The 27,593-nt window shown below is 39.1% G+C and overlaps 1 protein-coding gene across 1 annotated transcript; it reads right to left on the bottom strand.

Moving 5' to 3' along the window:
• LOC135072138 (serine/threonine-protein kinase tousled-like 2) lies at positions 1-26,811 on the bottom strand. Its single transcript, XM_063966090.1, has 16 exons — positions 26,474-26,811; positions 22,955-23,040; positions 21,308-21,361; positions 13,673-13,763; positions 12,245-12,397; positions 11,775-11,926; positions 11,276-11,371; positions 10,808-10,948; positions 9,977-10,182; positions 8,351-8,594; positions 6,702-6,853; positions 5,682-5,825; positions 3,196-3,343; positions 2,598-2,848; positions 890-1,109; positions 1-180 (listed from the first exon to the last, which is right to left on the bottom strand). The coding sequence occupies exons 1-16, from the start codon at positions 26,544-26,546 to the stop codon at positions 1-3; spliced, it is 2,391 nt and encodes a 796-aa protein (XP_063822160.1). The 5' UTR covers positions 26,547-26,811.
• Positions 26,812-27,593: the final 782 nt, after the last annotated feature.

Here is a 27,593-nt window from a genome sequence, read left to right as displayed (position 1 = left end):
CTAGGACGAGCCGCCGGCGCCGAACAGACCAGCGCCCGCGCCGAAGGCCGCCGCCGCCGCCGCCGGCGCGCCCGCCCCGCGCGGCTTGGGCATCGGCGGCTGCAGATACTCGTGCCGTGCCAGCCCGAACACGTCGATGCGCTCCTCCTTGCGGTACGCCAAGCACGCGCGGATGAAGCTCTGCGGGATGACGCTCATCGTTAGGCCCTTTTCACACGTCCCGGTTGCCAGCTAACCGGCGCCGGGTATCCGGTGGTGAAGTGTATGGGCATGGTACGTAGCTTTCACATGTACCGGCGTAATTAATCCGGCATGCCCATACACTTCACCACCGGATACCCGGCGCCGGTTAGCCGACAACCGGGACGTGTGAAAAGGGCCTTAGTTTCACACATCTAATGGTGCGTCTACACTGGGCGAATGGGCTCGCGCGGCAAACTCGACATCTTGCTCACTCAAGAACAGGGTGAGCAGGATGTCGAGTTTGCCGCGCGAGCCCGTTCGCCCAGTACCAGTACCAGTACGCACCATAAGAAATACATAACAGATGAATATCTGTTGTTGGATGCTTTGAAGCGGCATTCGTCACAGTGATAATGTTATGAATAAATAACCGTCGCTTTTATCGACAGGACCACACAAAAGTAATTTGAAATAAAGAAGCTCCTTGTGTGGTTTATTATACCGAATTTTTTCAAGAATACTAGAAAATGAGTTAGCCCTGCATCATATGTTAACTATGTTAAAATGTATGAACTGTATGTGACTGTTGGTGTACCTAATAAAAAATCTATTCCCAGTAAACACTCACACAAAAGGGAAAATTGGAAATGTTTTTAACATTATTTACGATTAATTATATTAGTAACCATGTGCATCGAGTACGAACCTTAGCCTCATTGCTGACTGTAGGTTTGTTGGCGAACTGCACCTCGGTGGCCTTGAGTATGGTGTTTTCCTCCAGGATGGTAGCCTGGCTCTGGTTGTGGCCGAAGGGCTTCTTGCCGTACAGGCACTGGTAGAAGATCACGCCCACGCTCCACACGTCCACCTTGCTACTGATCTTTGGTGGGTTCTTGCCGACCACGAAACACTCGGGCGGGAGGTACCTGGTAACAAAACAATGTAACGTCAGTACGTGTAAGGAATTCATAACATTGAATTACCTAGTCGTCGTCATCATCATCATCATCATTATCCTTTACAGTTCACTGATGGACTATGAGCCTCCTCCACTCTATAGTGAAGGGTTTTGCCATAATCCCCACGCTTTGCAAGCGGGTTGGAGATCGCAATTTAAAAGATTGATGTTTTTCAGAGAGCGCTGCTGCCCGTTCTCTGTTTGATTTGTAGGTAGTCCCTAATTCGCCTCTTACGACACCCGCGGGAAGAGTAGAGGTTGGTGACAAATGTATTTTACTCTGCCGTCAACATACGGCTAGAATTACCTAGTACTTCGATAATATTAGACTTATGATAGCAACATGCGAGTGTTGTAAAATGACTAATGTACTACAATCCACTTTCGAACCTCCTAAACTGATTAATTGTAATGGTACAAATCTTATCCTATCTTATAGATAGAACTATATTCCTTTATAAGGTTTTCGTTATTTGTGAAACGTCACTCTTCCAATGCAAATAAAAGAGACCGTTATTTAACAGCTGAATTATCACAATTATTTAATGACAACATAATTAAATGTATTACTGTTCATATTGACTAACTAACTGCAGCCTCTGCACAAAGCATACATTATGAGCTAGTTAATCTGTAATTAAAATAAACATTGCTAATTTATTCAGTTATTTGCAAGTGCTACAACGAGTTTCATTGAGTATCACACAGACAATACTCAATTAATATGCAAAACATCAGCATATGTATGTTGCGTGGCAACTAACAATGGGACGCCTAGTTGCGAAGTCTTCCTAACATAAGCCTATACTTGGATTGAGGTGTTGTTTATGTAAAGCAATTATAAGACTTAAGTTATGGTTTGGTATAAGAAAGGGCCTCACAAGACGTTGCCTTATCAGCAATGACTAATAATACTTATCGGTTCTACATAGGTATTTAAAATATATTATTTTGTGAGTGCAGTAGAACATTTTTTAGTCTTGTTTAATGAAATTGAAACAAACACTCGAGCGTCCCTTATTTTGAACGCCACACTCTTACCATGAAGCTTATGTATGATCATAGATAAAAAATAAGGAATTCCTTCCTTATTTATCTATGGTATGATGTGGCCATTTTCATGTAGGCTTATTTTTGGACGATGTTTGCTTTAAATTCTCCATCTGTAAGTTACACTCAAGTGCAAGAGTAGCCAAGTTAGCCTCTCGAGTACCAGTGAATCAAGACAATAGAAATCAATTGTTAACGCGGTCTCTTCCGACCATTTAGGCCCGGTTTCCACCAAGACTGAGTGGAATTTTTTTGAGCATTGTATCTCTGTTTGTTAAAAACATTTCTGTTTTGTTTCAAACGTTATTCCGGCTTGTTGGAGAAACCGGGCATTAGGATTCCACGAGCTAGTGACATCCATGATTTAATCTAGAGTAAACCAATAAGTTAGTGACGTAAAACTCACCAATAGGTGCCCGCGCCCTGACTGGTCAGATCCATGCCGTGGTCGGGGTTATAGTTCTCCTCGTCCATGACCTTGGACAATCCGAAGTCCGTGATCTTGATCTCTCCGCAGACGTTTCCCTCAGTGAGCAGGATGTTCCCCGGCTTCAGGTCGTAGTGGATGACCGGCGGCTTGATCTCGTTGAGGTACTTCAGCGCGGAAACGACCTGCATTACTATGGACCGGGCTTCGCGCTCCGGGATCGTTTTATGCTGGAATGTGGGGGTTATAATTAGAACGCGTCTGGTTTTGATGCAATGTGAGCTTTATATGTCGGCTAAATGGAATTTGTAATTGGAGTTACTAAAGGATGATGCCACGGTTTTTCTATGGAATCTGGACCCACATTCCAATAACTGTGTGTGTTACATCGCTGGATTTAATAAAGAATAACTCTGAATGGACTAAGATATGGAACTTGGCTTGATTCACGATCACAAATTACTTATAATAAGAAATCTTGTGTATATTTCCCATACTGAGACTGTCAATATGCCAAACTTATTCTTCAGTTAAAAGTTATCCATCGATTGAAAAATCAGGCCTTAGTAGTTTTTACCTGTTTTAGATAAAAGTCGAGATCATGTCCATTGCAGTATTCAAGAACTGTACAAAAGGAATTCCCATCGATTTCAAACACGTCATACAGCTTCACTATGCGCGGGTGGTCCAGGGCCTTGTGAATGTTGTACTCCCGGAGGGCGTGTCTGGAAAGGAAATAATAATAATATTTCTGTTATTTGAAAACATAAATATGCACACACATTTTACGTTTGATCCCATGTTAATTTAAAAATTCCTAACGATTAAATAAATGTGAAAAAGCCCTTCAAGGAAAAAAAATAATTAAAGGTAAAACTCCTTTATGCACACAGTATCAATTCCATGACTTTCAATTTGACTAATGAGTTAGTAGCATACACTTAATAATGTGCAGTTGTGTGCAGTAATTTGTCATATACACACAATTAGCGTCGAATCAAGTGCGCATTCTAGTGAACACGATAATCGATGCTTTTGCAAGGTCATTCATACATGCCCTACTTTGTGTTTCAAGGTTATTAATATTATATGCATAGCATATTTTTTTAGTGTTTACTCACATCAATGCATGATTAGTTTTAGTTTTTTGGTAATTTCAGTTTGTCACTCAATATTATGAAAAGAGAAATATTGTATTGAATAAATAACTTGATTAATGTTATGTTTATTCTGTGTGACCTAGAAAAACTATAAAACAAAATTAATACTCATTTTGTTTTAGGCCAATAAGGCTTCGGTACCCGGGTTTAGAGTTATTTACATTTTTTTTTAAATACTGAAGGTTTGCATGCGATTTATTTTGTTTTATTTCAATAGTATACAGGGTGTTACTTTGCATTCTTGCCATATTTACAGAGGTTACTATATTACTGATGCTGAACACAAATCCGTAAAAAAATAATGCCCGAAAAATTTTTTTTTAATCTTGAGTATTTTATTTTATCGACAATCTGTTAAACACACCACTAATTATCGTAACGCATGCACATCACTTGTTGTCGATGGCGATGGAGATTTTTTTACTTTTTATTGTATTTTTAAATATCTATTGCAATCTATTGTCTTTAAAATGTCTTTTTGACACTTGTAAAAACTGAGAAATCCATCAATCACAAATCACGTTATAAATAATACAAAAATGTCTGAAGCGTATTCAAACAACGAATAATTTAATCAAAATGGTGCTTGGAGTGTCTGCAAGACGTCTTAGACGAAATGCTTGATGACGTACCCTTAGCGTTACACCAAATGCTCTACTACCAGCAGGATGGTGCTCCCCCAAAATAAGGACGTCAAGTGCGCGAATAATACGTTTGGTGAACAGTGGATTGGACGAGGGGTCCAGTAGCTTGGCCACCACGATCCTCGGACCTGACACCAATGGATTTTTGGAGTGACTTGAAACGACTGGTATGCGCAGAAGAGATAAACAGTGTTAAACGCGTTACACGAAAGGATTGTTTTAGTGAAACTGTGAGACAAAACGTTTGTGTTGCGAAAACTAAAGCGAAAAACCTACGCTTCGCAGTGCTAGCCTCTGCCTTGATTTATTTAAACCAGGTTACCTATAATAATATTTTTTCGCTAATTTATGAAAATATCAAATTAGCCCGTAATCCTGAATCCTGATACATAAAGTTAGCCTATTAATTTAACACAGGTACGACTGTACTCAGTGTTGCACTATCAAATGCAATTGACGCGCCTCTATGCCAGGGTTTTTATGTTCCTGGTCAGGCTATAATTGTGAATAAGGTGATTTCATTTCATACTTAATTTATTAATTTGTAAAAATAGGGTACAATGTTATAAATTAATTAAAACCCTAATAATTATTACGTATTTTTGACGGTCCTAAGCCCGTAAAGTAGAAAGGGAAATCTGAAATCAACTGAAGAGTATTTAATTTTTAAAATAATTATTATGACTGGATAAAAGGCTGGTACCCAGAGCCATAAATCAATAGATTATTAAGAACTAGGCCACGCCCACTAGGTTTATTCCACTTGCACCTGTAGAACGTGCGAGACAAAATTGGTTTATTCCAATTTGTACTGAAAAACCAAATTGACTAAAATCTTAGTGTACTTTCTTCATAGGAGTCTCTTGTTTATCTTAAATAATAGGTATTGTTCCCTACTTTTATCTCTGTGAATATGGCAAGAATGCAAAGTAACACGGTGTATATTGGGGATGGCCTATGGACTGTAGACTGCTATAGACTCTTGATGATTAATAAAATATGACGATAATACATTTGAGCTGTGCAAATTGGTATACCAATTTACAATTCCACACTGAGCCTAAGTGGTGAAGTGCAGTCAGAATTACCCCAAAGTTAGAGCCTGTATGCCTTGCAGTGTGCCGTGTATCCAGCTATGGGACGTAACAAAGGCCCAGTTTGCTTGTAATCTGCGTGTGTAATGTCACATGACTTCACTGTCGTCACTTGCCACCTGTAACCAGTGGGCAGTGTTATTGGGACGCATCGTACGGACTCACTTGATATAGTTGGCCTTCTTGTCCTCCTTCCAGTCCTTGTTGAGCTGGTGCACCTTGCAGGCCGTGTAGCGCTGCTCGCGCAGGTCGAACGCCTTGTGCACCTCGCTGAAGCCGCCCTTGCCCAGCAACATTAGCAGCAGGTACCTGCAAATGTATCCACGCCATCATCAACAATGTTCTTCACCATTCCTATGCTAATGTTTGAGTGTTATCGGTGAGAGCACACGCATACGACAATAATCGATCAAAATCCCCGCACCCCGCGCTTCCCTTGACCAAAAATTGGTGGGGCGCGTCTTCGTGGATGAAACGATCTATACCAGCTCAACAAAGCCTATAAAGCGCGCACCGCGCACTATGCGGGAAATTGACCAAGACGTAATAGTATGAACACCGTCTCAGTTGCTTTCTTCTTCCCCCAATCGTGCGTCGCCCATACTTCGGTGTGCGGGCTAGCTTGGACAATTTTCCGCATAGTGTACTTGCGCCATATTAGAAGAGTTCATAACATGCGCCAATACATTGAAAATGTACAATAAAAAACACGTTTTGAAATTCCTTTACTTCCTAATTTGGTAGTCCGATATCTCCTTAGTCGCGCCTTGTCTCCGCTGTGTTTTATAATAATTTGCAAAATTAAAATGCTAATATAGCTTACTGGTTGCGACTTTTAGCTTCTGAAGGATTCAAACTCAATGATCAGGATTAAACTGTACACAAATTGGACGAAGTTTTAAGGTAATTACTTTTAAATTAATCATTTTACTACTGATCTTTGCTTTGGTAGGTTTGAATACTCATAAGGTCTTTATTCCTCTTGTTGGGGGTATACAAACAAATAATGAAATGTGTGTTATCTGTTAGTTGAAAATTGTTATTTAAAGAATGTTAGATAATTATATTCATCAAACTATATTATTTGTGCTTTATTTATCATTTGCGGTTATCAATGGTGTCGACTGTAAACTTTGATAAGTGATATTGTTACAATGATACATAATTAATTGATAATATTCTCACCGATCAGAGAGCACAGGATGTTGTGAAAACCGACTCTGGTCTTCGTTGTGTATCCGCTTTAGTTCTCTAATGTGAAGATTTCTTTCCCGCTCCAATTTCTCCATTTCTAGCTGCAAGTCGGCGTCCTCTTTCTTTAGTGCACTTTGTCTCAACTGAAAAAAAAAATTAGCATTATAGAATAAACAAAAATCACCATAAAAGTATCATTGCCTACATTTCATATTAAGTGGAAACTTGTTTGTTGTGTTTCGCATGTATTTTACATGAAGTGCATTGATATTTGAATTGCAATTCGGTTTTGGAGGACACATAGCACGCGTTGTTGACGTCTGCTGCATATTTTTTGTTTTATGGTTCAATAGCAATACACTGAAAAGTACTAATATAACGCTATGTCGAGTTCAGCCCCCGTGACTAAAGAAGTCACGTGGCGGGCCGGGTGGTTGGTGCGGCGTTTGTCCTTTCATAGATGGAATAAATAAGCAGTTTATACAACACGATATGCGACTACTATGCTTATTAGGTTTGCTGTTTAGGATAGACTTGTTTATTAGTGGTATCCTACGGCTAACGAACCCTTAGGCTTCAATTTTATTGTTACCACAACCACATATTTAGTGCCGTAATGAAAGCGGGCTGCTAATTCACGCTATTCAAGCGGGTATCACATTATTACGTAAGAGTTCAGACGCGTTTCCTAGGAAGGACATCAACGGCGGGTATTAGGTAAGACTTGAAAGTAAAGACATGACTTTTTCATTAAAAAGCGCTTTAACAGTGTAGGAATGACTAGCTAGATGGATCATTTTCTGCAATAAAAAAACTCATTACTAGGCGCTATTGTATCCAGTTAGGGCGCCAGGTACAAATATTTGAACATCAGGGCTCCCAATCCGTCTAACGACTGTGGAAACTGAATGACTTGATGATGACAGCACCAAACGGCTAGCAGTAGTACCAGTACAACGGGTGGTTTTCAATCACCTTACAGAAAGACAGGTTTAAAAAGATTCATGAGACGTCGGAGATTGGAACCAGCTCTTCAATGGCTGGCTTGCTGATATAATAGGATAGATATAAGATACAAATACGTACTTTGAGTCATCATCATCATCTCAGCCATAGGACGTCCACTGCTGAAGTGCCTGGATGCGGGCAGCGAAGACCGTTCGTTGTGGAAATCCTTGGGAGAGGCTTTTGTCCAGCAGTGAACGTAAAGGACGTCGCACATTTATCAACTCGGATAGGGATTGTAACCGTATCAACTCGAAGCGGTCAGTATTCTTTGTATGAAACTCCATACTGCAAAGCACACTTATCCGCACCGTAACGAAAACGCCTCGCAATGAGGGCTATCGTTTTTATACTTAACAGTTGGCACCCCTGGCGATTGACAGGACCTTACTCTACAGTGGCGCCATCGTGATGAGTGCAAATGCGATAGTCCTCCTACCACTTTCGCGCTCACCAGTTAGTGCCACTGTCTTCGCTACTAGCAAGTGACAGGACCTTACTCTACAGTGGCACTAACTGGTGAGCGCTAAAACGATAGCCCTCATTGACAGCGCGCGAAAGGCGATACAGTGTTGATCCCTTTGAGAGTTGATAAAATTGCTATGATCATTATTTGGCTGAGACGACGAACGTACCTTGAGGATCTCGTCGGCCTCGTAGTACTCCTGCCACGTCATGCTGGGCAGCGGGTCGGGCTTGAGGAAGGTGGGCGCGTCGGTGCCGTTGTGCAGCGGCGGCGGCTGCGGCGTGGACGGCGCGGCGCCGCTGGCCCGCTTGCCGCGCCCGCCGCCGCCCTCGCTGTTCGACGGCCGTTTCTTGAATAAGAGCTTCTTTTGCCTGTCGATCTCCTCTTTTTCAGCTGTTATTTCCTCTTGCCGCCTGTTGAAATTATAAGTCACAATAAGAATTACAGCCACTGACTCGAAAGCAGCAGTGTCGGGAAGCCAACAACGCGCGGGAGGAGACGTGCGGGCGGCGTACGATGACTAACGTCACCTCGGGCCGACAGCGTCATCATCGGCTGCGCTCGGCTCACACACTCGCCTTTGGACACCACCGTCGACGCACGATTACCGCGTATCTTAGATATTTGCTTGTAAATTAGGCTGGCAAGAATACAGCACCTATTATATACAGTCCACTATTTTATTTATACTAATTATACAGTTTGACTGCCAAGAAAAACCCAACCAGAGAGTCCAGTTTGCCTCAAAGGAAAGTAACACAGTCACTGAATTCGTGTCTGTTTAACTTTCAGACTCGACTCGGCGGACTTTGAAACATCAAAATATAGATCTATTCGACTTAGGGATGGGCTTCATTGGTAACTGGAATAGGGATGGGCTAACCACTTTGCATTTAGATAAGAAGGTTGTCACTCAAAGACGAACGGAATGACCTAAATAAGAATGACGTCAAATCAACAAAGAGAAAAAAATACGACGTAATATCCTGTAGCAACCAAATTAAGGCAATAAACAAACTTTACTTTATTTCAGTCTTATGACGTAATAAGGTAAAGGACGAGTCTGACTCAAAGGGTCAAAAGTAGTATCAATAACGTAAATCACAAATGTGATCATTTTCAATGAGTAATTTCGTCATATAAAATTCATAAGAGAAAAAAAGCTTTTAGTGTGTCTGCGATGTAACTTCATTACAGCACAGAATTTTATTTTGCTCAAAAAGTAATGTAATGGAATATTTGTAAATACGTTTAGGCGTAACTGCTCATTTGGATTCAATTTTACAAATTTTATAAAATACTACAGTTAATTTAAAAGGGTGTATGTGATGATAAACACTACAAAATTTGTGTAAAGCACCAAATCATTTCAATTAATAATTTAAATTTAACGATCGTTATTTTGATCACAAGAATTGTGCGATATACCGAAATCCTAGTGGAAAATCCTTTGACAGTACCAAATTTTTATGATTTCATATTCACGTAAGTGTCTTTAAAAAAATAACCCTCCTTCTGGCGCAGTCGGGTAAAAGCAAGTTACAGAACTTTCAGAAGATAGAGAAATTTTATTGATTTGACATTCGCGTGCGCCAAAACAAAATGAAAAGCCTCAGTCCTCCGGCGGCTGTCAATATATGCCCGTATTCACAAACGATGCTTGTTTAACTGAAGCAGCAAATCGAACGCACAGCGTTGAATTGAGCTCTGTGATTGGTTCGTGTGTCCACGCGCACAGTGAGACCTCATAGTAATGTTTGTGAACACGGGCGTTTGTAACCAATAAGCAACTGACCTAGTTAGCTCCTGAAACGCGTATCCATCAGTCCAATTCTCCTGGAAGGTAGCGCCCACCCGCTGCGTGACGAACTGCCCCAACCGCAGCCGGTTCTGCATACAACGCTGCCGCGCTTCCTTCTTCTCGATAGTGCTTTTCTCATTCAATAGCTTCTTAACAACTTCTATACATTTGTTGATGTGTGATTTGTGTTGCTCTATTACCTGGAATTTTGAGTGAGGCAGGTCAGGGTTTGTATCTTTGGCGGACCAGGGGTAGATCATTTCATCCACGAAGACGCGCCCCACCAATTTTTGGTCGAGGGAAACGCGGGGTGCGGGTAGTTTGATCCGAGCAATCCGAGCGTCATTATTGTAGTTTACGTGTGCACTCATGGATAATTTAGCGTGTACCGATAACACTCAAACATTAGCGGAAGAATGGTGGGGCGGTGTTCGTGGATGAAACGATCTATACACCAGGAACACGAAGAGAAAATCTCTATAAAACAAATGGCGTTGGGGAATGGGGGTCCCCTCGAAGCCAGAGGCTCGCTGAAGCGAGACTAGCCTAAGACGGAGCTGCAGACGAATATCCAAGTTAGGCCTATAACTCGCGGCTCCGTTCCATTTTGCTCCGGTGGAAACCGTCGGGTTTTAGTGGGTAGGCTCGCCTTTAGTGTGCAGGCGTGAATAGTCAGTCTCCATTGACCAGTGGGTATGAGCAAAGCATTCCCGACGTTATAAAAAAAGGGGATTACTTTTAAATGTATAGCAGCATAAGCTTCGAAAAATCGTCTAATAACATATTTTATGGCTAAATAGGAAAACATGACAGTCGGCTACATACCTTGCTCTGTGCTTGCACTTGATGTTTCAGTTCTTCATTAGTTCTTGTTAATTCTTCTATTCTATTATTTCTTAGCTCTAAGTCAGATGATGCTTGAGTTTCTAACTCTTGTATCCTCTGACATGTCAGTTCTGTTTGAACCTGTGAACAAATTAGAAAAATAAGCAAAATGTAGCAGCAGAACTACTTACATTTTCTGAAGGTCTATGTAAGATCCTTGTAAGAAACGATAAATATGTAATCTTATCCAGCTTTATTTTTTACTTGTATGTGACGCTTCTTCTCAGTACTGGCTCATATTACTGTCACAAAGCAGCAGTAGGGTTGGGATGTGTAAAAGTGCTCTTTGTTTGAGACACTTTTTTACTTGCATAAATAAACGATTTGGATTTTAATGTGACTATCATTTCAGTAAAAAATCCAATTGGAGAATATTTGTGTACATTGACATCCAACACAAATACTTACCTGTTTAACAGAAGGTTGTGAAAGTCGCTGCTGAGAGGCGGCGGAACGTAAAAAATCGGCTCCCGAAGGCAGCAGCGACGAAGGTGACGGTGGGTACTGCGTAAAACAAAACAATTTCGTTAAAAATACATGTAAAACTATCTAATGTCTAATAATTACTAATATTATGCACTTTAATTTGTATTTTCTTTTCATGGTTTAAATAATTGCTATTTTTAGTAAAAAACAACACAAAAAAAAAACAATTGTACTTTGCCCTGTTTTCATTATATTAAAAGTATTATTAACTGATAATGAAGACTGTTCATCACCATATTCTCTATGGACAGTGACTAAAATCAATAATGTTACTGGCAGGTTTTTTAACTCGACAACACAGACCAAATAGGTATACATTATGTAGATAGTTCATTTGTTTTTATTATTTTAATTTTGCATATTTCGTAATGATAAAATATGTTAAATGAAAAAAAAGGAGTTGGAGATCATCTGCACTCACCATAGGATAATTTGGTGAAGGTGATTTCGCACCAGTGTGCCGCACAGGGCTGGACGATGGGTGCTTTGAGAAGTATTCTCTAATATTCTTATCAGAGGAGTTGTGCCGCTGCTTCCCACCGCCTCCCCCTCCGCCCCCCACGCCTTCTTCTCCTGAAATTAGAGAAATAAACTTTAAATAACATACCACTAAGGACCAGTTTCATTAAGCACACATGACAACTTAAATTCTCTTTGTTTGGCATTGTGAGTTGAGTCAAGGCATTATTTCCTTAACTTTCATTTATCATCTATCCATTAAATATGGAGTACATTAAGGTAATCCACATGGAGAAATTAATAGAACCTAAATTGTATATTATGTACATGGTTATAATTATTTAATTGCACTGTGAAAACACAATAGCTACTAAGGAAAGTGAATACTTACTAATTAGGTTATTAATTAATGTTTTGTAAAAAGCTATTAACCTTTTCGTTTCCGCTTCCTTTCAGGCATTGCTATGGTGGGTGTGGCACCGCTGGGGGGCACCAGCGCTGCTCCAGGCCCCGAGTTTGAGCCTCGCATAGCTGCTGATTTTTCAGGAGTCAATGCATCAACTTCTTTATCACTATGCGACGATCCTGAAACATTCAAAACTGTAACTTAACCCTAACAATCATTGTATCCAATTTGGCATAAAATTATACATAAATACAACAAATATACATTACAGCATGAGAAAATGTACAATACAATGTTTCTAAATTGTCATACGGACAATTTCTTCAAAGATAATCACATTTATGTTATAAAAATCCTATGCAAATGATATTCCCATGTATTATAAAGTTAAATGCTGATACCAGAATATATTACATACAAGAATAAAATATATTATGTAGGCATATCAGTGTTGAATGAATCAATTTGCCATATTATGTAATGCTACTAAATTATTTGAGCTGTGGTTCCATTTTGACCCAATAAATATACAATGTTGACAACATAAAATATAATAAATGGTAGTATTTATTTATTATAATAAGCTAATTGGTTTTTCAAATAAGTTCATGTGTTCACTGTTCCTGTAAGACATGATGATTACTGTTTCTTCTATAGATATTCTTTGACATTTTATTAGTATTTTCTTATAGAAAACCTTAATAGTTCAGATTTCATTTGTTTGTTTGTATTGCATTGTTGATTGATAGTAAGTCCTACTTATTATTTCGTAATTTTGAGTACAAAATACATTACATATAATTACTACACTACATACATTCAATACCAACTTTAAACATTCAAGTAAATAATGAAAACTAATTATTTCATTACATTAAAAATTCAAAGTGGTAGCACAAATATTAATCTATTTACCTAAGGAAAATGGAAAACTTAGATAGGTATTTACTTATTATTCAATATAATGATATATCGCTCTTTATTATATTCCTACCATAATTAAATAACAATATCTGACAAAAGAAGTTATGAATAAGACTATTTAGTTAGATTAATAAGCCTAATTTTCTAAATATAAAAAAAAACTTAAAATGTAAACAAAAAGGTATACAAAATAAATACCAAATTATGAGCAATAAACTCACTTTTAGACAAAGAGCTCAGTAGGCCGACGTAGTTTATGTTAGCTCCACTGTTATAGTCATGCATTGTGGCACGAAATAGTCTCGATACACGGGAATAAAAACGGCACTTTCACAGTTCCGATCCGGCATTATACACGAATATGACGTCACAATCTAAGTCTGATCGCAGTTTTCCACAATTCAACCCTCACCAGGAGTTTTTGAGTAAGGTTATATTTCCATGGGGTCAACCGGCAGATCGTAAACACTCACAACACTGTTCACAAATCACAGTTTACTGCACTTTTTTAGCACTAAATCACAATTTACCTGTGCTCATATTGGAGTCCTGACTGTGTAGTGGTTGGCCCGTGTTGACAGTAGTTTGTGGTGCCATCTGAATTTGTGACCCAGCTGACATCTGTAAAGAAAGATGGCGTCTTTACATATGACTCGTTCACTTCGCGTCCACTTGGCACAGTTTATCAACGATTACTAAACACAATGGCACTCGAACTCACTAATCACGTATTTTCTAAAAGGCCCATGACTATTATTTCATTATTTTCACTTCAATCATATAAATAACCTAACTAGTTTGACAAGTTGTAAACGCCAGTCGCGACAATCGGATACGCATCCGCGGGGAGCGGCGAGCGGGGGAAGGGGCGGCGGAGAGTGGAGATCGTCACGAAGTTTGCTCCGAATGTAATAATAATAACGACGGGCGAGGCGCCATTTTACAAGGATACAAGGCCGAAAGTATTGTTAAATCAAGTGAAAACGCTATTCAACAGCGAACTAATCATTCAAAATAATACAGTTATAACGTGAACAACAAGTAATTAATATTACAAACCGATTTAGCCAGCTCTCGAGTGGAAACACCGATTGTTAGTTCGCATTCGTACCGAGTTAGCGGCAGGTCAACAGCCTGCGATTGCGATCGTGCTTGTTGACCAATTAAATTTTTGCACTGAACGAATTGCAAGGAACGTCAGGTGAACACAATTTTTAGGTTAAGTAAACGGATGAATTGGTGTTTAGATGATCACTGTTTAACGTTTATGAAGTGTACGAGTGGTCGAGTTGACCGATTATTCCCGCAATGAGGTGGCACAGGCGGGTGGCGGGCGGCGTGCCACCGACCGCGGCGAACGAGTACGTGATATCGGCGCTCGTGCCCCACAACAAACTGCTTACTGGACGTGTTACGTAGGCGTCTGTGCCGCGATGTACCAACATAAACATAGATACGTACACTTATAAGCCTACATAAATGTATATCTAACCAAAGGAGCGCGCGATAAACTTCTGTGTGCACACAAGGTAACTTCGGAATCGGAATAATTATTTCGTGACATCTACCCGCCAGACGCAGATTCTTATTGACAATTTCATTGGAAATGCCTACTAATGCATTTTTTTTCTGAGTTGTACTTGTGTGACATTATACCATCACAAGATTTCTGATAAGTTACAGTCCTAAATTTTTTCGAGATTTCGAAACATACATTTTCAGTGTTTATTTCAGGTAACAATAAATGAAATAAAATTAACAGAAATGATTTCAAAGTAAGGCAAAGAAACAACGATGATAGTAAAATAAATACATGGAACAAAAGTTGGAAATAAGCTCGCTAAATAAAATTTTGAATAATATCAGATAATGACACAGATAACGAGATTATCAAGCGCTTATCGATTAGACTCGAGGTGGGCGAGATACTTTACCGAGTGATTGACAAAATAAATTTTGTTGTTTGGCCCTCTCTAGTTTTTAAAATGATACCTAATAAAAATAATATGGCATTCAATAAGTATGATTCATAAAATTAAATGAGTATAAACATGACGTATCATACCCCGACCGTCATAACTACATTCAAGTGTTATAAAACTTTAAATTATGGCTTTTTGTTGGGGGTGTTTGTGTTCTAGAAAAAAGAGGTCCAAATAAAAATTTTCGAAGGATTGTTTTCCAACTTAGGGCTGATTTTACCATCGTCGGATAACTTTTAACTAAAGAATAAACTTGTCATTTTGTCAAATTTTCCATACTAAAACTGTCAATGTGCCAAATTCTTCAGTTAAAAGTTATCCGACGATGGTAAAATCAGCCCTTAGAAGATATTCCTAGAACCCCAAGATACATTGACTTAACCGTTTAAAATTTTCTATGCGGAAATTATCGACTCTAATAAATACACGATTAATTATGCATAATTAAGAACTTCCTGATTAATGTGAAGCATACACTTTCATGGCCACAACAACTGAAACGGAAGATCCAAAGGAACGAGTTAGAAAAAATAATGATAACAACAATAATGGTAAAGAAACTACCGGTGTCAGATTGGGTAACGTTTAAACACCCATAGCAAAACAACTGCGAAATGACTAGGTAAAATTGCAAAATTAAACCTATTAGTGGCTAGGATAGTCATCAAGAAGGACTACTTTCACCGACGTGACAGAATACTAAGACGGCATAATTATAGGCAGGCAATATGAAGGCATGCCGTGTCATGTACCAGTTAGTTAGGTGGCAGAGAGAGACACATAAAGCAGGCCTGCTGGCATATTAGCATTATCGCCGGAACGTTGCCGCTCTGCATGTACTCCCTTCGGTGCCTCTTGCCCCCTCCTCTCCTGTTAGCTGCGGCCGCCTCCTGTATTAGCCGGTAACAAAAGTCGCTTGCCAGCGCACGTCGATTGAATCAAAACGATAAGGAAAATAAAGAGCGACAACGTGATGAAGACTGCGTAAAAACACAAGTTTCACCTATTTGCTGAAGGCTAAAATGACGTAAAAATAAAATAACAAAGAACTATTGGTTTTACTGTATCAATAAGTTTCAACGTAGTCACCACACGAAACCACAAAACAACATCCTAATATTTATGCATTGGAACAACGATGGAAAACATTTATTAAAAAGAATAATTTTTATTAATTGCAATCTACGTACCTCAATTTACAAAGCGACCAATGATTTGCCTGCGCAGTGCTTATTGTCGCGTCTATTTTTAGCATACCTAGCATCAGGCGAATGGAAAGTTAGCGAGTTGGCAACCTACGTAGATATGTATGTACTTATAGAGACTTAAGCATATACACACTTAAGTGGAATATGAAACGTTATCAGAGATAGCATCATAAAACAAAATATATTGTACAGCTGATGATAAATTTTCAGAGCATGCTAATAAAGTAAAATTTAAAATCGAATGAATTAATGTAATTAATAAACTAAAATATGGATCATGAATAAATGTTTGTATCAATAATGTAAGTATCGTAGTTAAACCAGTCAGAGATAACAATTTGAGAGTGAAAGAACCGCCACCATTATTGATCAGTCCGTTGCTCGACGACCCCACCTCCATTCAAACTCGTCTCACTCAACAAAAAATAAATCGCGTCTTAGGAATGAGATCTGCTGCGTAATAGTGGTTAAACTTGGCTACAACAACGCCGCGCCGGTACAAATATTTTTGAAAAATCGATAAAAGATTCAAGCATTCAAACATGTTATTGGAAATGTACACAGACAAAAATACTGTTTAACAAAACATAAAAAGAAAATGAATTCATATCCCTTTATCTACTAACTTATGTGTGAGGAGTACTTACTTATCTTGAGTAAAGTAAACATAAAATGGCCAAGGTCAACTTGTTGACATTACAAACGAGGACAGAATATGATCATGTTACTATATCACATAACATAATAATGACAATAACTATTCGCGTTGAAGGATGCCCGTTAAATTCGGGGGATATCTAACTAAACCTGATTTCCATCTATCAATGTGCATTAACTGCGCCGCAGGGAACTGCGTCTCAATGCTAAAGACAATCAATACTCAGTCACATCTCTGCCCCGCATTCATTGTGGAAGCGCAGTTCTGCGGACCCCAAAATCCCCTCTTCCGGTGCGGCGTTCAGCCCGCGTGCTGTTTAACCCAATTTTCTAGTGCGAGGGGTGTGCAGGGCGAGAGGTGCGAGGAGGGAGGGCTCGGCGCAACTTCAGCCGCAAGTGTGCAGCCGACGAAGAGTCACGAGATTCGAATCCGAGCTTGCAATATTGATTATTTCTAGTTCGGACACGATTGTGTTGCTCATATATTTCACCTCAAACGCGTCCGGAATTCATTCATTGAAACCATACATTACACACGCTGAACCACATTCGCAGATCAAATAATTGAATATCAGAAAGATCGGCTACAAAATTGTGCGAAAACATGATGGCGAATATTGAAGACATCGTAATAAATATGTTTATTGAACTAACTAAGTCGAATCAAAGTGAAGTGGAGGAGAGACCCAACAAGTCAATTGATAAGTTACAAAGATGACTAAAAAGATAGGAAATACAAAATATTCTAAACACTGCTGATGCGAGTAGAATTTTCTCTAGCTTAAGACTATGAATAATCAAAGTTATTTACATAGTTAGCTAGTAATCGAGTAATTGTTGTAGAATTCACATTGTGTCATGTGTAACTTTATCTTTCTTTACGTAATACATACCTACATACACATATTTATGTGGTATCTACAAGCTAATAAAATTTGAAAATTATAAATAACTTGAAAAAATCGAACTGCCTTAGGCAGTTCGATTTTTTCAAGTTATTTATAATTTTCAAATTAGTTTGAGATGCGACTCTAAACGCTAAAAAATTTAATAACTAATAAAATTTATTGATAAGCCTTCACGACTATTATTTATTCCATAAACTAGAAACCGACGTCTTCTTGAAATACTTTTAACGTTTCAGTGATTTTACTCTAATTTCTTTTCTTGCTGTTTTAAAAATTTGGACAGCATAGTTTGTAGTAGTTAGATAATTTTTCTTTGTTTGTAACATTAAGGCTGGGTTGTTGCACCATCTTACTTTATCTTTGACAAACGTCAAAAATCTGTCAAACTCCATACAAAATACACCGGTTATCGTCAAAGTTACGGTCAAAGTTAGGTGGTGCAATGCAACTCACCCTAAAAGTTTTTTAGGAATGGTTATTATTATTAACCATTTGTACGACCTTTGGGTTTTGCCAAGTCCTTTATTCCCATTATAATAATTGCTACCTGCTTTCTATTTTATAGCAGAAGGATGATCTTAAAGAAACCTATTATGTATAATATGAGTAATTGTTAAGTAAGTAACTTTATTATTGTTAAGAAACTTTCATGAATATTTACTTTTTCCTTTAGTTTCATAATCTCTACAAACTCTTCTACAATAAAAAGTAAAACATTGAAAATCGTGCAGAAAGTCATTTAAAACTCATTTGAAACCGAATAAAACTTAACATTGGATTGTAAAACATTTTTATGACTATCGGTATTAAATCGGAAATAAAACTAGCCACCTAACTGTTAAACGCGGCAGGCATGCGCTGCGTGTGCTCCATTCACGATAGTTTCGCAGTTGTCGATCTCGAAAGGCTCAGCGGCTGCGGTTAGCACAACTTCAACAACAAAATATGCTAAAGCAGACTGCACTGCGTTCAATATTGTAGGTATCAGTAAAACATTTTTATTACTACAATCATTAGCAGCGTTATTGATGTAGTGAGTGATGCATAACATTGTTTTATGGGGCGGACGGCTCTCGGCACGGGCGCCGGGCGGCGCAGTGGGTCAGGCGAGGCAGCGCGGGCGGACCTTGCAATGTCGCGGCGTGACGCTCAGCTGACGGGCCGCCCGCCGCGCGCCGTCGCGCCGCACCGCCCCGCGTTCATTGCCTTCGCGGCAGCCGCTGCGAGCGCACGTATCGTATGCCCCGAAACAAACTTCTAACCACGAAGTTATTTACGATGGAAAATTTATTTTTCAAGCAAGTTGGAGTTCTACGTGTGTTTATTATACTGTGAATACCTGCGATCGATTGTTAAATCGTGTGTGCGACGTGCGTAAATGAATTTTAGTTATATTGAAGTGCGGTGACGACCGGTGCGAAAGGTCGGGCTGTGTAAAAATAACTGCGGAACCGGGCGGCTAAGCGGTGGAATGAGGTTTGACGGCACATTGTAGCTGAGGCGGGGCGAGGCCGTGTGCGCCATGTTATAATTTCCCTTCGCATCGAATGTGCAAACCGACTGACTGAACACCGCGCTGTGCCTACTTCTCTTTCTCTCAGTGCGAAATAAACGTGCCGCGTTCAACAAGCCACCTCTATCACCTACATGCAACTTCACAGTGCAATTTTCTCAGCAACTACATACGTATAGCGTTAAGTAACAATACGCTGGCCAATAAAACTCGTTTTAACGATTAGGCCTTTCGCTTATTTGTTTGTTATATGTTCAAGTTTAAAAGTACTAACAAAGAAACATTATTCTCGACATAATTATTATGTATCTTTTGTTGACAGACCAATAAATAAATAATTATCTTGTAAGAATAATAAACAAATTCAATTGGTGACCTTGACAAATAAATGTGCACTGTGTAATGGCATGGCAAATCTCTATAAACTGACATTACATTGTTTTCATACCAATATGTAACTAATAAGAAATAAATCTCATTAAATCAATTTAATACAAAACTAACATGATTTGTGTGTAAAAAACACAAACTTTCACAAACCACCGCTTGTTTCGAGCCAAGATGAGACGACAAGAAAAACGAGATCATGATTATAAAAAAGGTTATCCTAATTCCATGTGGAGTAGGTATCTAGTTAGCAATAGGCGCGGGGCCCGCGGGGCGCGGCGTGAGTCGGTGACCCCGCGGCCCCGAGCACTTGCGAGCGAGCTTACAACGCGCGCCACTTTCCTGTTGCCCACAGGGACATGATTGTAATCATCTATGCTTTATAACTCTACATTTGACAGCCCTGGACTAATATAATTAGCCGTAATAACTTCAATTAACAAGTTTAACTGTTTAAACGCGGATAAACACCACATCCCCACACAACTTGTTTGGACTCGACATAATAATCCACAAAACTGATTGATGGAGATCATGTTTATGAGTATTTGGAGTATCTGTTGGAAATTAACTAGCGAGTTGTCGAATACAATGAATGCGAATCAAAAACGCTCACGATATATTTTGTAAGACCGCTATTAATAGGACTGTTTACATTGCGCCCGGTGCGGTGGTACCGTGCACGACGCGATAATGAACGAATGCCAGTTGATAAATGTATGTTAGTCTCGTGAAATAATAATCAGCTATCGGGGCACTTATCTGTGGAATAGTTAGAATAATAACGTATGAACTCAAACAAATACTAGGTTGGTATCAATACAACACTAGCAAGCTACATTATTACTTGTATTGTATTATGCCACCTTCCGAAGAAAATCAATATCCACCCGACGTTTGTCGATGAAAGCCTAATCGATATCAAGGTGAGTGGCGTTGTGAACGTGGCAGTATCATGCCACGTTCACAATGAAGTCTATTATTAACGTGTGCCATCAGCATGCAATGGTTCGTCGCACATGAACGTCGACCGCGATATGAACTAATAACGAAGGCGAAATTAAAACTAACGCTATTTGTTGGGTATGAGAAATACACGATTAGTTTAGTTACCAAGTTGAACATTTCAAGTGATTTTACGGCATAGTGAGCCTGTTTGATGGATCATCAATGTAGGTTATTAGCGTTCTATTCTACACTATTATTATTGCAATTATTTAATGGTATGTTAAATATGATGAAACAGTTTATTATAAAGTTGATATAATATCTTACTTTATTCAACGATGCTCGATGCTAGCTCATAGCTTAAACATCACTTGAAAATTTCGACAGGGTAACCAACAGAAGCATAGAAGAAATCGTCCTACATACAAAAGTTCAATGGGTTCGAGTCCCAGAGTCAATTTAGAGTAAGTAAACATTCAGGATCTGTGTACATAAGCAGTAATTATCTATCTTAAAACCCAAATAAACTGAATGTTCATTAAATACGGATGAATTAACTCACCGTCTTGCACTCAGGCGTCCGTTGAGTTTCTACTAGTATCTCCCTCGCGCTCACCTGCGAACACGCGATCAATGCGCTCAATACAAACAAATAATAGGATTTAGTTTTTATGAGTTCTACAATAACATATTGTACGTTTCCGAACAATTACAATGGAATTATGGATATCTGATAGGTTACTCTTAGTTCTCTATCCTAAAGACAAATCTTGTAACGTGCATTTTGCTATGAACCAGTTGAGTGCGCTAAAGAGAACTAATCTGTTTGTGGGTTGTTAAGTCACAGACATTCATTTGCCGCTAGCCTATTTACGTCCGCCCGCCATCTTGTCGTTGAATGACGAAATCTGTTTCACAGTCATCCCTATCAGGATCGAAGTTTCATGGTTTGATTTTAAATAAAAATCACAGTTTTGAAATTTAAAGAGTAAAATAAGAACAATAATAATAAGTTAAAATATTACACCTCTGATATAATTAGCGAGTCACCTACGATCCATAAAGCAAAATATTTGAATAACAAATGCAAAGACGAATGAATACGATGATTTGACGCGAATGCGGCACAGCAATGCGTCAATAGTACGACAGAGGGGAGTGATGTGTGGAAGTGGGCAACGGACGAAGACGAGACACATAATGCTATTACATATCTACCGCATCACTTAGTTGGCTGAGTGGATGATATTATGTATGTGCATATAGCGACCTCTCTGCCGACGAATGGACGCGAGCAAACGGTGGCGGGGCAGGTAGGCGCACTGGAACCGTCACTAATAGAGATCACGTGATCGATTCGTTGTTAGATTATCAACGTCGTATAAAACTCATGCTCTTGCCGCTGTAAGTCTGTACAGTACGCAAGAATAGAGCACATACGTTCTTCACGGCCCGATTACCGATTAGCATTGTCGACCTGTCTGGTACTCTCGAATAGAGATCGTGTTTCACATTGTGTCACGGTCTCTAACTACACCACATCGTCAGTAAAACGTCCATCAATTCTATCTTTAAATTTAATGTAGTGATAAAAAGAATAATGAAAATATTCCGATTCGGTCTGAGCAGTAAAGTTACCATCACTTCAGCTGGCTTCCGTCTACTAAATGACCAACGAAAAATTTACTATCTTAAGATGATACAAACGTAGATTCTAAGTACTCATTCGCTTGCAAGTTGCAAGTTTTGTTTTTCCAATAACTGAGCGGCCATTTTCTTTTGTACACGTAAGCGCGAGCCTGGTGTGCGGGCGGTGACGTAGCTCAATGATACATAGCAACGTCTCTGCGTTGCGTTGCCGATATAATCTGAACTGTTAACAGCCCAACCGTGCGCAGGAAATGTGAGAACAAAAGAATCGCTTCGAAAACAACTTCGCATTGGACTCCTTTGATTTCAACAAAGGCACTTGAATTCAATACGAACAAAGACACTCTTAAAATACGTATGGAAATCTAAATCGATTAGTTGTTGTGTACACAATAGTTTGCGAAGACTTTAGGTTAGAAGAGAACATTTTGAGAAATTCTAAAACATTATGTAATGCTACGAAGAAATCACTTGACTGACTTGCTTTGTAACAGACCACAATCAAAATATGGATGGTACCAAAATATTTGTAGGTAAGTAATTTGAATTTGATTCTGACCTTGGCGCCTAAGAAGCGCGCTTCCAGTAACTCCTGTTTGCGAGGGTCCAGCGCCGCCTGGAAGTGCTCCATCTTGACGCCAGCACCTGTTAAGGAAGGTGCATCGTCAGTGCGAAAAGTTTTGCTCACCTCAAACATACGTTAATAATATTACCTTTAGAGTATTAATGTAATGTAACCGGTTTTGCGACGTAGGTACTTTGATGGCGAATAATACGAATGAATACACCCATTAAAATTTTAAGCCAGCTTACACCTGGCACTGTTTAAGTAATAAAACTGCGAGGTAAGGTTATGCATATTCCTTCATAACGAATTAATTGCAATTTTTATAGTTTTATCAAAATATTTTATGTTCACATCGGAAAGAGGATAATGATGTGGAGTTTGTGGTAAATTAATGAGGGACACAACCCGATACCTACCTAAAATATAAGACCTGCTTAGGAATTTCAGTAATTTATTCTTTGTATAAGAATTGGCAACCAAGGGGGTAGAGGGCGGAGGGGAAAGGGGTTTTGGCGCAGTATCTGGAGCAGACAGTCGAGTTGCGAGAAGTTAGGTACGGTTATTTATATAGGTACGTATGTATGTTCAATGTACATATCGATCGCCTCCCCGGGCCACTCGCCACTATGATCTCACCTCCATCCTTTGCGACTCCCTCCCTGCTCCCCTTACCTACCGCATCACCCCTGTCTGACGCCTATAAATCTTTTCGTAACATGACTAATTGAAATAACTTAATTTTTAACCTGGTACTGGTTACTGGTTACTGGTAAATATTCTTAGGTTTCAACAGCGATGTAAATGTGATGCACCTTTAAACATAAATTAAGGTACCTAAGTTTAACAATGCCATTGTATTTTCAAAGTAAATTGGCTGATGTTTCGAAACTGCTGTTTCTTTTTGAATGTGATAAAGTCAGACAAAATGTCTATCCCACAGATCATAGACATTCACATACGTGATACAAGCGCATTTGAAACTATACAGTCCCAAAACCGTAACAGTCAAACGCTACATAAAAAAAATTGCAATAAAAATTAAATTGTGTAAACCTAATACAGGCATACAAATTTGTAATAGCAGTAAAAAGGAAAAAATAAAATAAAATTAGATAGTTTCTTAGTTTATTTTTCGTCATCTATCTCAGACGATTATTTTCGTATAATTCTAATTTCAGACTGAGATCTTACAGGTGACAACAACAACATGTTTGTTTTGTAATTTATTTGTGTTGGAAGATTTATCACCAGTACTTGCATGCCATGCCATAGTTCACAAAATTATTCATTAGGACCTGTTAACAAAATACCTGTTACAGAAAATCCTACAGTTATTGTCCTACAGTTGGCTGTACGTGTAATACTCTTCTAGAAGCACCATTTTGTGTCGTCAACAACATAGTTTCTGTAGAAATCTTCTTAACTCCTCTATTAAAACAACGTTTTTATCAGTTATCTTTATGCCCAAGAAAGCAAAGCAAAATTAAGGTCACTTGCACTCAATCGTTCCAAATGTTAAATAGGTATATCACATGTTTATATTGTTATTATGTTGTCTAAATCCAATCTTGGTAATGTATGGACCTGAAGTAAATTTCTGCAATACACGCAAATAAAAAATTCTATGTAAAGTTTTCCTGAACCGAAAATAAAGACTAGTGTTTATGATGACGCCTATTTCTAGTGTTTATTTTACTTAAGTACTTAAAATACTTATATGCCACTTATATTTTCTGATCGCAGCTCGGAATATCTGTGTACTCACTACATCAGAAAACATCATCTTCCATCCCTTGGGAACTGCTTAGGTATAGGTTCAACGATATTAAGCCTAATTAATGGTATTTGCGGAAAAAATATTTTGTTAAGATTTATTTCATTGACATTTAATTTTAAAAGAGTGAATCGAAGCTCCTACTTCACCATTAGCTTCAAATTTTTGGCGACCTTGAATAGACAAAACAAGAACCAAGTCGAGCAGAAACGGTTTCATTTAAATTTAAAACTTCGCAATGTAAAGTATTTTGTTACCAAGGCGAATTATTACTATGCAGCGGTATAAATTTGCATCTACCTATTGTTAAACTTAAAGATACCATTAAGTAAATACGCATTAATGATTAAGGTATAATTTCATCATCATGATACAGGCATGCTTTTGTTGGCCCAAAACACACAGGAAAACACACAGTTCGAAGGGAACACCTTTCTATTGACTACTATGATAAAACTAAATCCTACCATCCTAGTAACGTAAAATTTTGTGAGGATAGATCGACATTTGTTACTCTTTCTCAAAAAAAACTGCAGAATAAATTTTGATATGGTATAGAGATAGTTTTAGACCCAGGCAGGGGAAATCACAGGATTTTATCCCGTTTTAAATGGGGACACGCGCGCGATAATGTCTTTATGTGACACTGTGACAGACCAAAATTCATTCGGGCGGAGACGTTGGGCAAAAACTAGTCCACATTAGGCAGGGGTTAGTTTATTAGTACGATTTCTAGGGATTGTTCAATATATTTATTACAGAAGCATAAAAACTTACGTGGATGTTGCGAGGGATAGCTATCGAAAAGGACGAGTTTTATGCAGCATTGTTTAGAAGCAATCGTTAATTTACGTAATGTGTATTAAGTATTTACTTTAGTATTTCTCTTTCTTTTAGTTTTACACAATTTACCTATCAGCAAAATGAGAATTTTGCAAACAGATGATTATAACCAGAATCAAAACATTAGGTAAGCACTACTGTCTGGGGAAAACGCGATACCAGTTTGTTTACGACTATATCAAACATTTATCAATTCTACAAAGGCAATAAATACATACTTAGTAGGTAAATCTATACTAATGAAGAAATATAATACATAATATAATATGAATCCATGTCAAATACATAATTATTTAAACGCACACTATGAGTACCTACCTAAGTAATTGTTTATGATATTCTAAACATTCCTACGCCCTTCTTAAAGCCATAATTAAATAGGTTTGATAGAAAGGACATTTCGTGAGTTCGTTTAATCAATAAATTATAAACACTGTTATGAACTGGATTAGTTAGATTAAAATATCTACTGTTTAGGTGTAGGGTGAAGAATAATAATAGCATTGAGTCAGTATATTCAATAAAGCAATGTTTGTTTTGTTTACACAGCTGTATTTACTATCGAGTGGTTGACGTTGAACATCAGAAAGGGACTAACAAGGTTTTTTATACAACTGGACTTTTCAATAACTAAATAATGTGGTCGCCAGTTATTCCAAACAATGATTATATTGGTCAATAAACGGACATCATGACATAACTGTCAGTGTTAATTGTACATAAATGCATGCGTTGCGCGCAGTGTTTGTTATGAAGAGCTGGGGCATACAGTGGTGTGGGTATGGCTGTGGGCTATGGTATGGAGTGTTTGTTGAAGAACTACGGGGTCGCGCGGCGAGGGAGGCGCGAGCAGATCAGACGTCTCGTAGCCGTCATTGACACCAGACACACACCTTTGCACCGGGAGTTGCGGCGGGCGCGTTCGCTCGGTCGATCGCTCATAGCGAACGACTCCTTGAAATGCATCTTCCGACACCTCTCCTAACTCCATCCACATTCAAGTGTAGCATGGACAAACTAAATATACAAAATCCTATCACTGTCACCGACACGTCACTGGTCCGATAAAATCAAACGCTCGGCAGCGCCGTCCGTCACTCACTCCGAGTCTCACTTGTTACGTTCGCCGGAACGTGCCGCATTTTCAACAAACCGCCAACTAGCCGGCCGAAAGTTTCGTAGGCGCGAACCGATGCGACAGTCGGCCTCGGGCGCGGACTGGCGCGCGATGCGAACGGCCGCCGCCGCCGCCTCCGCCGCGAGACCGGACCTCGCGTCTCGGGGGCGAGGATGCGGGAATCGGCTTCGGCGCAATACCCGTCACGAAAATAATAGGAACAGCGAGTGCACCTCAGAGGCGCGACGCGACGCGGTCGGTGCGAGCGAGACGCGGATAAACACCAGACTGTTTACTTACGGTGTTCGAGCGCAGGGTGGCGTGGCGGGGCGAGGGGCAATCGCCTGCAATCCGCGCGTTGCAATTACTGCCTTTACTCCACAAATTCATCCTACCTTACTCCATCAAGAACGACTCAAGTATCCAAGACATGAAATTGATGGTGCTCCGCACTCCGCTATAAGAACCGCTCAAAATACACTCAAGAACAAGTTCAGCAAGCATCAATGCTTAAATCTCACACTGTATTTACCAAAACGTAAACACACATTACTTAAGTAGAAAGAACACAGTATTAGGTACATAAGTAGGTACTTATATTTCTTACAAAAAAACTGCCAACATAAAGATCTTGGTAAAGTTACACCAAGTTTGATCATAGGCATTTACAAAAGCATCTAAGTTATTAGAAAAAAAAACATACTTGCGAAAAATTGAAAGTTTTCTGAAACTTATAATTTGCGATTAAACCTACGCAATTTAGGTGTGTATGTATCTAGATAATCCATACCAGTGCCTATTATACTATACTCCTACCGCCCCTTATTAGCATCAAACCAAATGTTTACAAAATTGAGTCACTAGCGCTGGGGCGCAATGGATTTTACCGTGCAGGA

This window comes from Ostrinia nubilalis, chromosome 5, assembly GCF_963855985.1.
Source record: "Ostrinia nubilalis chromosome 5, ilOstNubi1.1, whole genome shotgun sequence".
Lineage (NCBI taxonomy): Eukaryota > Metazoa > Arthropoda > Insecta > Lepidoptera > Crambidae > Ostrinia > Ostrinia nubilalis.
This window is presented reverse-complemented; position numbering and strand designations above follow the sequence as displayed.